General features: G+C 43.3%; 1 protein-coding gene across 1 annotated transcript in view; it reads left to right on the top strand.

Annotated features, from left to right (window-relative positions):
* LOC138786624 (uncharacterized) overlaps window positions 1-10,321 on the top strand; it is a 78,311-nt gene extending 67,990 nt beyond the window's left edge. The window contains exons 16-19 of the mRNA XM_069963605.1: window positions 7,150-7,285; window positions 7,372-7,439; window positions 7,536-7,839; window positions 8,263-10,321. Coding sequence (XP_069819706.1) covers window positions 7,150-7,285; window positions 7,372-7,439; window positions 7,536-7,839; window positions 8,263-9,527 — 1,773 coding nt within the window. The 3' untranslated portion in view covers window positions 9,528-10,321. The remainder of the gene's footprint in view (window positions 1-7,149; window positions 7,286-7,371; window positions 7,440-7,535; window positions 7,840-8,262) is intronic.
* Window positions 10,322-12,555: the final 2,234 nt, after the last annotated feature.

Genomic DNA, 12,555 nt, shown 5'->3' with positions numbered 1-12,555 from the left:
ACATACAGCTCAGCTACATGTACATTACACACATACAGCTCAGCTACATGTACATTACACACATACAGCTCAGCTACATGTACATTACACACATACAGCTCAGCTACATGTACATTACACATATACAGCTCAGCTACATGTACATTACACATATACAGCTCAGCTACATGTACATTACACATATACAGCTCAGCTTCATGTACATTACACACATATACAGCTCAGCTACATGTACATTACACATATACAGCTCAGCTACATGTACATTACACATATACAGCTCAGCTACATGTACATTACACACATATACAGCTGAGCTACATGTACATTACACACATACAGCTCAGCTACATGTACATTACACACATATACAGCTCAGCTACATGTACATTACACACATATACAGCTCAGCTACATGTACATTACCCACATACAGCTCAGCTACATGTACATTACACACATACAGCTCAGCTACATGTACATTACACATATACAGCTCAGCTACATGTACATTACATATATACAGCTCAGCTACATGTACATTACACATATACAGCTCAGCTACATGTACATTACACACATATACAGCCCAGCTACATGTACATTACACACATACAGCTCAGCTACATGTACATTACACACAGGGCTCTGCTGCAGGCATATATAACACATACACAGCTCTGCTCCACACACATCACACACACACACAGCTCTGCTGCATACACATCACTTCAGCTGATCCAGCACAGCAGAGTCCTGCATACACTGAGCAGCAGCCCCTGATCATGTGACTCCTCCTCCTCCATGTGACTGATCACATGACTGTGACATCATGGCAGGTCCTGGAAGCACACGGCTCCTGTACAGCTCTGCGGGTGGAGGGATGTGTGGAGGAGCTGGGGGACAGCAGGAGGATTAACCCCTTCAGGATTCCGTAGTTTTGGGTGTGAATTATGAATCTTTGTTGTATTGTTCTCCGCCGTTGCGGTCGCTGTATGGGGTATTGTTGTTTTTTGTATTTCTGTCATGTTTCAGCCTTTCGCATATTGTAGGATTCTCCTTTGTTGCCCATAGCAACCAATCACAGCTCACTGCTCTGGTAAAATGAAAGCTTAGCGGTGATTGGTCAACAAAGGAGAATCCTACTATAAGACAGAGCCCTAAGTCTTCCCCCTTTGTTTCTGTGTTATACTGTTAGATGACAGCGGCATCTAACAGGTCCCGGACAGTGCCGCGGGTATACTTACGCGATCGTGACGTCCCGCGGCGAAGTCCGGTCCCCCGATGTTGCCATGGTGATCCTGGGGTCCTAATGAAGGCCCCCGGGCTCACCATGCAGATGCCATCCTGCTGACAGGGGTGGCTGTGCTACTGCCTGTCAGCAGGAGGGTCACATGCAGGGGCGGATTAACTTTACCATAGGCCCCGGGCTGTTCACCAGGCCTGGCCCCCCACCCCCCACCCCACTGTAACTATGGCGGCACTAGCCTGGCGTTCATAGTACAGTATAGATAATGTCATGATGTCCTGATTTCTGCAAAATTGCAAAAAACTGTGATTTTTTTGAAAATCATGGTGGAAGTGTAGCCAGGAGACAGTACACCACTGAAAGTATAAGTCTTTTTGGGCGGTCATATGCCCCCAGGAGCTCAGGGCCCCGGGCTGCCGCCCGTAACACCCTTATTATTATCCACTACTGGTCACATGACACAATACACTGTACTGCAGAAGCAGTACAGTGTATTGTATCAGTGATCTAAGTGTTACACTAGTGTAAAAGTAAAATAAAAGTGCACCAAACACGAGCCCCCCCTCCCCCATAATAAAAATGCATTACATTCCCCATACACAATAAAACATTACATAAAAGTGATCAAAAACGCAAGTACTATACTTATTTGGTATCACTACGTCCGTAACGACCCAATCTATAAAACTAAATCAATAATTATACCGCACGACACACGCTGTAAAAAAAAAAGTACCAGAATAGCTGTATTTTATCAATCCACTTTAGAAAATACGTCATAAAAGAGATCAAAAAGTCATATACATATAAAACTTGGTATCAATAGAAAAATATAAGCCCCAAACCAGCTCTGTCGCGCAAAAGATAAGAACACTATGGATCTTGCAATACGGCGACAGTTTTTGTGGGTTTTTGCTAGGAAGATAGTTTCTATTGAGCCAAAGTGATAATAGTTAAAAAAAATCTACACAAATGTGGTATCGCCATAACCGTAGTGACCCAGAGAATACATGTATTATGTTATTAGTGACCGCTGATACGGATTTTTACGGCGATCACTAATGGGCTCTATACTGCTCCCATCAGCTCTTTATGGCGATGGCGCAGAATAGTGCAGCAGCGCCGGTAATTCCCGCAGCCCCCTCCTCTCAGCTATCAGAGGTAGCTGAGGGGTTGAGGCAGAGTGTGGGGTCAGTCCTGGCCAGTCCCCGCACCGATGATCGCCGTTATTACCAGTATAACGGCGGCCACCGGTAACGGACATTGCCAGCGCAGCTGAACGCTTTCATCTCTTCTCACCGTGAATCCACAGTGAGAGGAGGTGAGAACATGTCCCCCCCTGTCCCCAGAATTAACCCTTGTGACCTGGTCACTGACCCTCCCCTCCCTGGGCGGCCATCTTATCCTAGATGGCCGCCGCCATCACTGTGAACAGACTCTGTTCACAGTGATGGATTCCTAAAAATGATCAAAGCTCCATTCTCTCCACCACCGGAGGTGGCAGAGAGCATGGGGCAATGGTCGGGGACCACCCGGTGTGGTCCCAGTACAAGTGATCAGCGGTATATACTATATACCGCTGATCGCTTGTTCCAAATGCTGTCGGCGCTTTTTTACCCCTGTCACCAAAGTCAAGTGCCCCGGATTACCCGAAACCACCCCGGATTTCCCATAACCACCCCGGATTGCCCGTCCCCACCCCAGACTGCCCGTCGCCACCCCAGACTGCCCGTCGCCACCCCAGACTGCCCGTCGCCACCCCAGACAGCCCGTAGCCACCCCAGACAGCCCGTAGCCACCCCAGACAGGGGTCGTAACCTCAGATAGCCAGCAAACCCTCCGAAATTGTCCGTTACCACCCCAGATAGCCAGTAAACACCCACATATTGCCTATAGCTAAAATGACGCTCCTTCTCTTCTGAGCCCGGCTGTGTGCCCATACAGTGGTTTATGCCCACATATGGGGTACCATTGTACTCAGGAGAATCTCCGTTACAAATGTTGGGGTGCTTTTTCTCCCCTGTTCCTAGTGAAATTGAAAAATTTCAAACTAAACAAACATGTTATTGGAAAAATTCAATTTTTTTCATTTTTACGGTCTGGTTTTGAATACTTTCCTCCAATACCTGTGGGGTCAAAATGGTCACCACACCCCAAGATGTATTCTTTGAGGGGTGTACTTTCCTAAATGGGGTGACTTTTGGGGGGGTTCTATTCTGCTGGCACTACAGGGGCACTGAAAATGCTAATTGGCGCTCCCTTCCTTCTGAGCCCGGCTGTGTGCCCATACAGTGGTTTATGCCCACATATGGGGTACCGTTCTACTCAGGAGAACCTGCGTTACATATATTAGGGTGAGTTTTCTCCCCTGTTCCTCGTGAAATTGAGAAATTTCAAAGTAAACAAACATTGTATTGGAAAAATTCTATTTTTCATTTTTACTGTCTTCTTTTGAATACTTTCCTCTAATACCTGTGGGGTCAAAATGGTCACCACACACCAAGATGTATTCTTTGAGGGGTGTACTTTCCAAAATGGGGTGACTTTTGGGAGGGTTCTATTCTGCTGACTCTACAGGGGCTCTGCAAACGCACCTGGCGCTCAGAAACTTCTTCAGCAAAATCTGAACTGGAAATGCTAATAGGCGCCCCTTCCCTTCTGAGCCTCGCTGTGTCCCCATACAGTGGTTTATGCCCACATATGGGGTACCATTGTACTCAGGAGAACCTGCGTTACAAAATTTGGGGTGTGTTTTCTCTCATGTTTATTATGAAAATGAGATACTTTAATCTTAACAAATATATTATTGGAACATTTCTATTTTTCATTTTTTTACGGCCTAATGGTGAATACTTTCCTCCAGCCCATGTAGGGTTAAAATGCTCATTATACCCCTAGATTAATTCTTTAAGGTGTGTAGTTTCCAAAATGGGGTCACTTATGGGGGTTTCCAGTATACAAGCCTCCTAAATCAACTTAAAAAAAGAACTGGTCCCTAAAGAAATCAGTTTTGGAAATTTTATGAAAATTTCATAATTTGCTGATACATTTCTAAGCCCCGTAACACCCTAAAAAAGTGAAATATGTTTACGAAATGAAGCCAGAATAAAGAGGACATATTGGTAATGTGACTTACTAACTAATTGTCGTCATGTGAGTTTCTTTTTTTAGAAGCAAAGAATTTCAAGGTTTTTTCATGATATTTTGATGTTTTTCACAAAAAAACACACAAGACAGTGAGTAAATTTTGCCACTAACATAAAGTACCATATGTGACGAAAAAACAATCTCAGAATCGCTAGCATACGTTAAAGCATCACTGAGCTATAAGCGCATAAAGTGAGACAGGTCAGATTTTGAAAAAGGAGCCTGGTCATTAAGGGCCAAATAGGCTTGGTCCCTAAGGGGTTAAAACATGGAAAAAGGGGGGTGATTCAGACTTTTATTAGGGGAGGGGGCTTTTTACTAATAACACTTTTTTTTTTTTTTTACACTTATACTAGAAGACCCCCTGAGGTTAGGGTTATTCCCCCCTGGGGTTAGGGTTATTCCCCCCTGGGGTTAGGGTTATTCCCCCCTGGGGTTAGGGTTATTCCCCCCTGGGGTTAGGGTTATTCCCCCCTGGGGTTAGGGTTATTCCCCCTGGGGGACTTCTAGTATAAGTACACTGATCTCTCATTGAGATCTATGCTGCATAGCTGCTGCAGCCGAAAGCATCCGAGTGCAGAGCCGGGATCAGCGCCAATTTGGCGCAGACACCCGCGGGAGCAGGATGTGTGGATCGCTCCTCCAGGAAGCGATCCACCACACTAGACACCAGGGAAGTGCTGCATACAGTAATCGGATGCAGCTGCATTCGACTGTTTTAGTATCTGTTCACATACAGCAGCAGTTTTATGGGATTATGTGTATTAGCATCTGTTCAAACACTGCAGCAGTTTTATGGGATTATGTGTTTTAGTATTTGTTCACACTGACTTCAACTGTTTGCCTAGTTTAGTCCACTAGTTATATGGTTGATATGGACTTATGTATAGTTATCGTCGATTATGTCCGATATTATAATGATACAAATATGTGTATTTTTAAAGTAGATTTATATACATGAGAGTTTTTTTATGGTATAGCAAATTATTTTTTTATTTTTATTTTTATTTTTATGGTAAGGGTTAACCCTTGATGATGTAAGTAGTGGTGGTTCCACCCTTATATATTTTTTTCTCTATATATATATATGTGCCTTTGTATTATTATGGTATTAGACACTTGATAAAGAGACCGGACCGGTCTCGAAACGCGTTGTGTCGCTGGCATTATTCTTGTAATAAATTTTTAAGATATTTTATATCACTATTACCCCTTGGACCTGCGCCTGTTTTACCCGCCTTGGAGTGGAGGAGGATACTGACTGTCTGGAAGAAAGTGGTCATGTTTTTGTAGAGCTGGTTAACCCCTTTAAAGGGGTTATCCAGCGCTATACAAAAATGGCCACTTTCTTTCAGAGACAGCCTTGCTCTTGTCTTCAGTTTGGGTGGGGTTTTGTAACTCATTTCCATTGAAGTGAATGGAGCTTAATTGCAAACCACATCTGAGCTGGAGACAAGAGTCATGCTGTCTCTGGAAGAAAGTGGCCATGTTTTTGTAGCACTGGATAACCCCATTAATAGCAGCACAGTGAAGCACTTGTCTGCCAAAGGCTGGAGTATCAGACTTATTTAGGCTGTAGGGCTTTACAAAGGTGGATGCACTTACCCACATAGCCGATCTCTTCCAATGGAACTGTGACTACAACCAGCAAGTTGTAGGCCTAAGTACTATATATATAGCTAATGAAAGTCTCTTCTGCCTCATTCCGTGGGATATAAAATTAACCCACTGTTGTGCTGCCGTAGGACGTCCAGGAATGTGAATATTTTTCTCTTTTTATCTCCAGTATGTGTTTTTTTTTATTATTATACGATTTTATGTGGTTTTTACATTCCCCATCTCTGTTCCCTTCAGGTTCCTACAGTAACATCAGCCGCTGATATCTTCTACATGAGATCATTTTCCAAATTGACTCATCAAGGATGAAGAGAGACAGGAGCAAGATAGCGGAGAGGATAATAACCCTCACCCTACACATACTCTTCCTGCTTACTGGGGAGGTGAGGGATTCTGGGAGTGATGTCATCATGACATCATTCTTATCTATGGAATAACAGATGGATAGGACTGGAGAGGTGAGGGATTCTGGGAGTGATGTCATCATGACATCATTCTTATCTATGGAATAACAGATGGATAGGACTGGAGAGTTGAGGGATTCTGGGAGTGATGTCATCATGACATCATTCTTATCTATGGAATAACAGATGGATAGGACTGGAGAGTTGAGGGATTCTGGGAGTGATGTCATCATGACATCATTCTTATCTATGGAATAACAGATGGATAGGACTGGAGAGGTGAGGGATTCTGGGAGTGATGTCATCATGACATCATTCTTATCTATGGAATAACAGATGGATAGGACTGGAGAGGTGAGGGATTCTGGGAGTGATGTCATCATGACATCATTCTTATCTATGGAATAACAGATGGATAGGACTGGAGAGGTGAGGGATTCTGGGAATGAATGGAGTGATAGTAATGTGTCTCTCCATACACAGGATTACACAGTAGTGAAGAAGTCCTCTAGTGGGCGCTGTGGGGCCCCTGGGTGTGAAGGATGGGGAAGAACCCTGAGCCCAATCCCGGGGCCCCTGATACATGAGGAAATGGAGGAAGAGAAGATCCTAGAAGTCACCAACAAGATGGTGGAGCTGCTGAGTGGAGAGGTGAGACTGTGGCTGCTGGGAATGCTGGGACATTATACAGTAACACCACTGGAGGGGTGGGGGGGATGACTGTGTGATCATTGTGTGTGTCAGGTTCCTATAAGGTGTCAGGACGTGGCGGTCTATTTCTCCATGGAGGAGTGGGAGTATGTAGAAGGACACAAGGATCAGTACAAGGATGTGATGCTGGAGGATCAGCAGCCCCTCCCATCAGCAGGTAATAGACAGGACTATATACACACCTCCTCTCTGTATTATCTGGATGGAAAGAATGAATTCAGTCTCTGTATGTGTTCCCTCCAGTCAGATCCAGTAAGAGAACAGCACCAGAGAGATGTCCCCGTCCTCTTCTCCCACAGGATCAGGATCAGGTAGATGGAGATGTTCCCTATGATCTGTACATCCCACCTGACTTCTCCTACTGTCTGATGACTTTTACAATATTTCTCTCACATCTAATGAATCAGGGAGAAGATGGGAAAAATATTTATGCTCCAGAGACAGATGACAGCAGTGATGAGCAGTATAAGGAGGACATCACTACAGGGAAGGATCTGAACTATATTAATGCCACAGTCAAGGTGGTAAAAGTAGAAGCTGAGATGTATGTGAGCGGTGATGAGCAGTATAAGGAGGAAGTTACTAGAGGGAAGAAACTGAACTGTTTTAATGCTAAAGACAATAGGGTAAAGGAAGAGGCTGAAGAAGAAGAGACAGATGTGGGCAGTGATGAGCAGTATAAGGAGGATATCACTACAGGTAACCGCCCAGGTGAGTAGTGACCACTAAATGCAGAGAACAGTCACACATTCTCCTCAGTCACCGGCTGTAACTATTCTGTGTGGAATATTATAAGCTCTGTGTCCTGTCAGTTTTCCAGCTATATAATCATTCCGCCTAAGTTCTAATATAATATAGATGAGAATGTGACGCGGCTGCAGGTAATAACACATGATGTGTGTATAATATATGGAATACAGTCATATAATGTGTGCGCTGTGCCGCCCTGTTCCCCGGAATTCGCAGAATCCCACCTGCCTCAGTGTGTCAGTGGGAGAGCTCGCCCGTCTCCGCTTCTGCCATTCTATAATTCTTATTATGTTACATAAAAAAGAGTAACTTTCCATGTCTGCAATATGTTTAAGCTTCTATTACTAGGAAATAAGAAATGAAATGGTGTTTTCTCCTTTGCAGATGATTCTACCAGGAGCTCAGGGGGACATCAGATCTCCTCAGAGGATCATATCACACAAGATACATATGAGGAGCCGTCCACTATCCCAGATACACCCTCAGCCTCAAGTCTTCTTAAACATCAACAAATTCACAGAGGGGAGAAGCTGTTTCCATGTTCAGAATGTGGGAAATGTTTTTTTGGGAAAGGAAAGCTGCTTGAACATCAAAGAACCCACACAGGGGAGAAGCCATTTTCATGTTCAGAATGTGGGAAATGTTTTACTCGGAAATCAAATGTTCTTAAACATCAAAAAATTCACATAGGAGAGAAGCCATTTTCATGTTCAGAATGTGGGAAATGTTTTATTCAGAAATCAAATCTTGTTAAACATCAACAAATTCACACAGGGGAGAAGCTGTTTTCATGTTCAGAATGTGGGAAATGTTTTTTTGGGAAAGGAAAGCTGCTTGAACATCAAAGAACCCACACAGGGGAGAAGCCATTTTCATGTTCAGAATGTGGGAAATGTTTTACTCGGAAATCAAGTGTTCTTAAACATCAAAAAATACACTTAGGGGAGAAGCCATTTTCATGTTCAGAATGTGGGAAATGTTTTATTCAGAAATCAAATCTTGTTAAACATCAACAAATTCACACAGGGGAGAAGCCATTTTCATGTTCAGAATGTGGGAACTGTTTTATTCAGAAATCAGATCTTGTGAAACATCAAAGAATTCACACTGGGGAGAAGCCATTTTCATGTTCAGAATGTGGGAACTGTTTTATTCAGAAATCAGATCTTGTGAAACATCAAAGAATTCACACTGGGGAGAAGCCATTTTCATGTTCAGAATGTGGGAAATGTTTTATTCAGAAATCAGATCTGGTTAAACATCAAAGAATTCACACAGGGGAGAAGCCATTTTCATGTTCAGAATGTAAGAAACGTTTTACTCGGAAATCAGATCTCATTATTCATCAAAGAATTCACACAGGAGAGAAGCCATTTTCATGTTCAGAATGTGGGAAACGTTTTACTTGGAAATCAAATGTTCTTGAACATAAAAAAATTCATACAGGGCAGAAGCCTTTTTCATGCTCAGAATGTGGGAAATTTTTTGCTTGGAAAGCAAAGCTTCTTGAACATCAAAAAATTCACACAGGGGAGAAGTCATTTTCATGTTCAGAATGTGGGAAATGTTTTACTAGCAAGTCAAATCAACTTAAACATCAAAAAATTCACAGAGGGATAAAAACAACTGTGGACGTCATGGCGTCATGAGGTAGGATGCCGTGTAAGGTAAATTCTTTCTTACCAATCAGGACCACAAACACCGGAGTTAAGTTAAGATTGCTTTTCTTGCCGGCAAGGAGACGACACCCACAGAAGGTCTAAGGGCCGTCTGAGGAAGATACATTGTACATAGTTTTTAGAGTTAAGACAATAAAGAGCTATTTTTACAATATCTGGTAATAGTGATAAGAAATCTGTTTGTATAGGTGTCATTGAGCAGACTCCTAAATCTTACTTCGGACCCCTTCCCTGACATGACCTCTTCCTTTCTCACACATTCCTTAACTGTGACTTCCTCCAGGCACAATTACTTATTTTAAGCAGCAAATATCAATGAGTATATCAATAATCCATATTAGAAGAAATCAAGTTAACCCTTTATAATATATTTTAAAGCATTTTTCTAACATTCCCCCGTTTAAAATTTTTATCATAGGAGGGCGTGGCGAGCCGCTGATGGGAGCAGTCGCAGGGTGAGGGAGCTCCTGAGCTGCACAGCTTCTCTAAAGGACTCAGACCAGCTGAAATTTACCCTAACACCCCCAAATGTAAGGAGGACGACGAGGGGGACCCCAGACCACTCTCACCTTCTGCGGACCCGTCTCCTGGAGCTCTGTCGGTGTTCCCGGGCACCGCGTGGGGTGCCGACGCCTGAGTGCCACAGCCGCGGCCATCTTCCTCAGCGGCTCCTGTCCTCCCAGAGCCGGCGGCCTCTGCCACAGCTGACTCCCGGCTTCCCCCACCGGACGGACTGATCGCCGGCTCTCACCGGAGAGCTCTCCCCCCCCCCCCGGAAGGCGGGTTCCGTGCCCTGGCGGCGATCAACTCTGATTATGGGACATTTTCGGGTCTCCGGATAAATGTGGGTAAATGTGAGTTGCTCTTTCTGGACCCACATATCTCGACACCTATGGGTCATTACCAGGTCACTGTGGCAAGGGATCATATCACTTATCTGGGGACTAAACTAGGCAGGACACCTGCAGCAATTTATAATGTAAATTACCCGCCCCTGATCAAGAAAATAGTGCAGGAATTAGAAGGGTGGAAGTCCCTCACATTATCCCTGTTTGGTAGGGCCCAACTTATCAAAATGATCAGTTTTGCTTGCATTCTATATCCTCTTCAGACAATTCCACTGTTGCTTACTCATACTGATGTTCTTAAACTACAGTCATCTTTTACACACTTTTTGTGGAACGGGAAGAGACCGCGTATAGCGTATGCTAAATTATGTATGTCTAAATGGGATTGGGGCGTCAAGTTCCCACATATCCATCACTGTAATCTAGCGGCTCTACTGAGACATATTAGGGATTGGATATTTGACACCTCTTTCTTCTCCAATACTGCTCTGGAGAAAGAACTGGCGAGACCGCATGACCTGACCATGCTTCTGCATACGAAATACTCCTCCATGCCCCCTCAGGTAAAAAATAGTTGGCTATTAAGGGACACGATGGCGTGGAAAACTTTGCGCAAACTGTATAGGCTGCCCATATATGTGTCCGATTACTTACCGCTTTGGACTAATCCGCAATTTACCCAAGGCAGCTCTAACCGCCAATTTCAACAGTGGAAATTAAAAGGGATTTCGAAATTAGGTGATGTCCTTAACCCCCAAACAAGTAGGCTCCTTCCCTGGCTCGGGCTAATGAGCAAATACGACCTGCCCGAACAGCATTTCCTAGCCTACTCACAGCTTCGAGCCTTTTATACCTCCATACAAATCGAGGCAGTAGACACCGATAGATGTGACCGATTTACTACTCTTCTGGGTCCCCCCAAAGATATGCACTCCTTATCGGTGCTTTATATGAAATTAAATGATCAAATACTTAACCCGGTGGCCACAACTGCCTTTGGTAAATGGGAACAGATATTAAATGATACCTCAATGTCTAGAAAAATAAGGGAGGGATTTGAAAAGGTGAAATTGGCGATAGTTAACGAACAGTGGCGGGAGATGCAGTATAGAATCATACATAGAGCTACCTATGCCTTTAATCTTTCCTATACTGCAGCTCCCGCACACTACTTACGAAAATGTCCTAAATGTGATCTTGACAAGGCGGATTTATTGCATGGTCTCTGGGCTTGCCCCTCTCTTCGCCCGTTGTGGGAGGAGGCGAGATCCTATATAGATGACATATGGGGAATTCAGGTGCCTGATGATCCTAAAGCAACTGTATTCCACTATATAACACAGGATGCGGTTAGTGTGAGTTCAACTGCTAATGACTTGACGAGGTTAACCTATGTGATGTCTATACCCTAAAGACAATGGTATATTTAGTAGAGGAAAAAAGAGAATCTAGGTCCTCTAGACAAGTCTAAAAAGATGGTGAATAATTACAAATAGTGAGATATAAAGGTATAATTTACTGGTAGATAATCAGAATATAGTATATAGCATATAACCAATAGCATGATAAAAACATATGTTATATAGCAAGTGACATGATAAAACACAAATAAACACAGACAAAATATGTAGAATATATAATTTGTACCAGAAATGAAAAAATCATAAAAAATGGCAAAAGATGAAAAAATGAAAAAAGAAAAAATGAAAAAATAGTAGTAAAATAAAAGAGTTTATAAAAGGTTATAAAATTGTGCACATAATTGGTATACAAAATATCACTTCCCAGGTGATTAATCGTAGCTCAATTCATCAATTCATCAGCACAATATGGTAAAATTCATAATTGTAAATCATATGGTTATGACAGAATTCATAGTATGATGGCGCTCATTTAGCACTTGGTTACGCCAAAAGTTCATGAATGTGCGCTACTTAGACCCAGTTGTGGAGTGTTAAATGGTAGCATTCATGTGGCGAACTGTTCATACGGCAAGTGAGCCTGATATGTAGCTAGCAGGAACAGGCTGAGTGATAATTATCGCATTAGTGTAGCGATGTGCATTCAGTTGCTAGTACATTCATGTGGTGTATATTACACCTCTCACCGTTCCTGCGAGATGAAGGGTCCCCGGAGTGGCTGACTTGTGC

Source organism: Dendropsophus ebraccatus, chromosome 3 (assembly GCF_027789765.1).
Source record: "Dendropsophus ebraccatus isolate aDenEbr1 chromosome 3, aDenEbr1.pat, whole genome shotgun sequence".
Taxonomy (NCBI): domain Eukaryota; kingdom Metazoa; phylum Chordata; class Amphibia; order Anura; family Hylidae; genus Dendropsophus; species Dendropsophus ebraccatus.
This window is presented reverse-complemented; position numbering and strand designations above follow the sequence as displayed.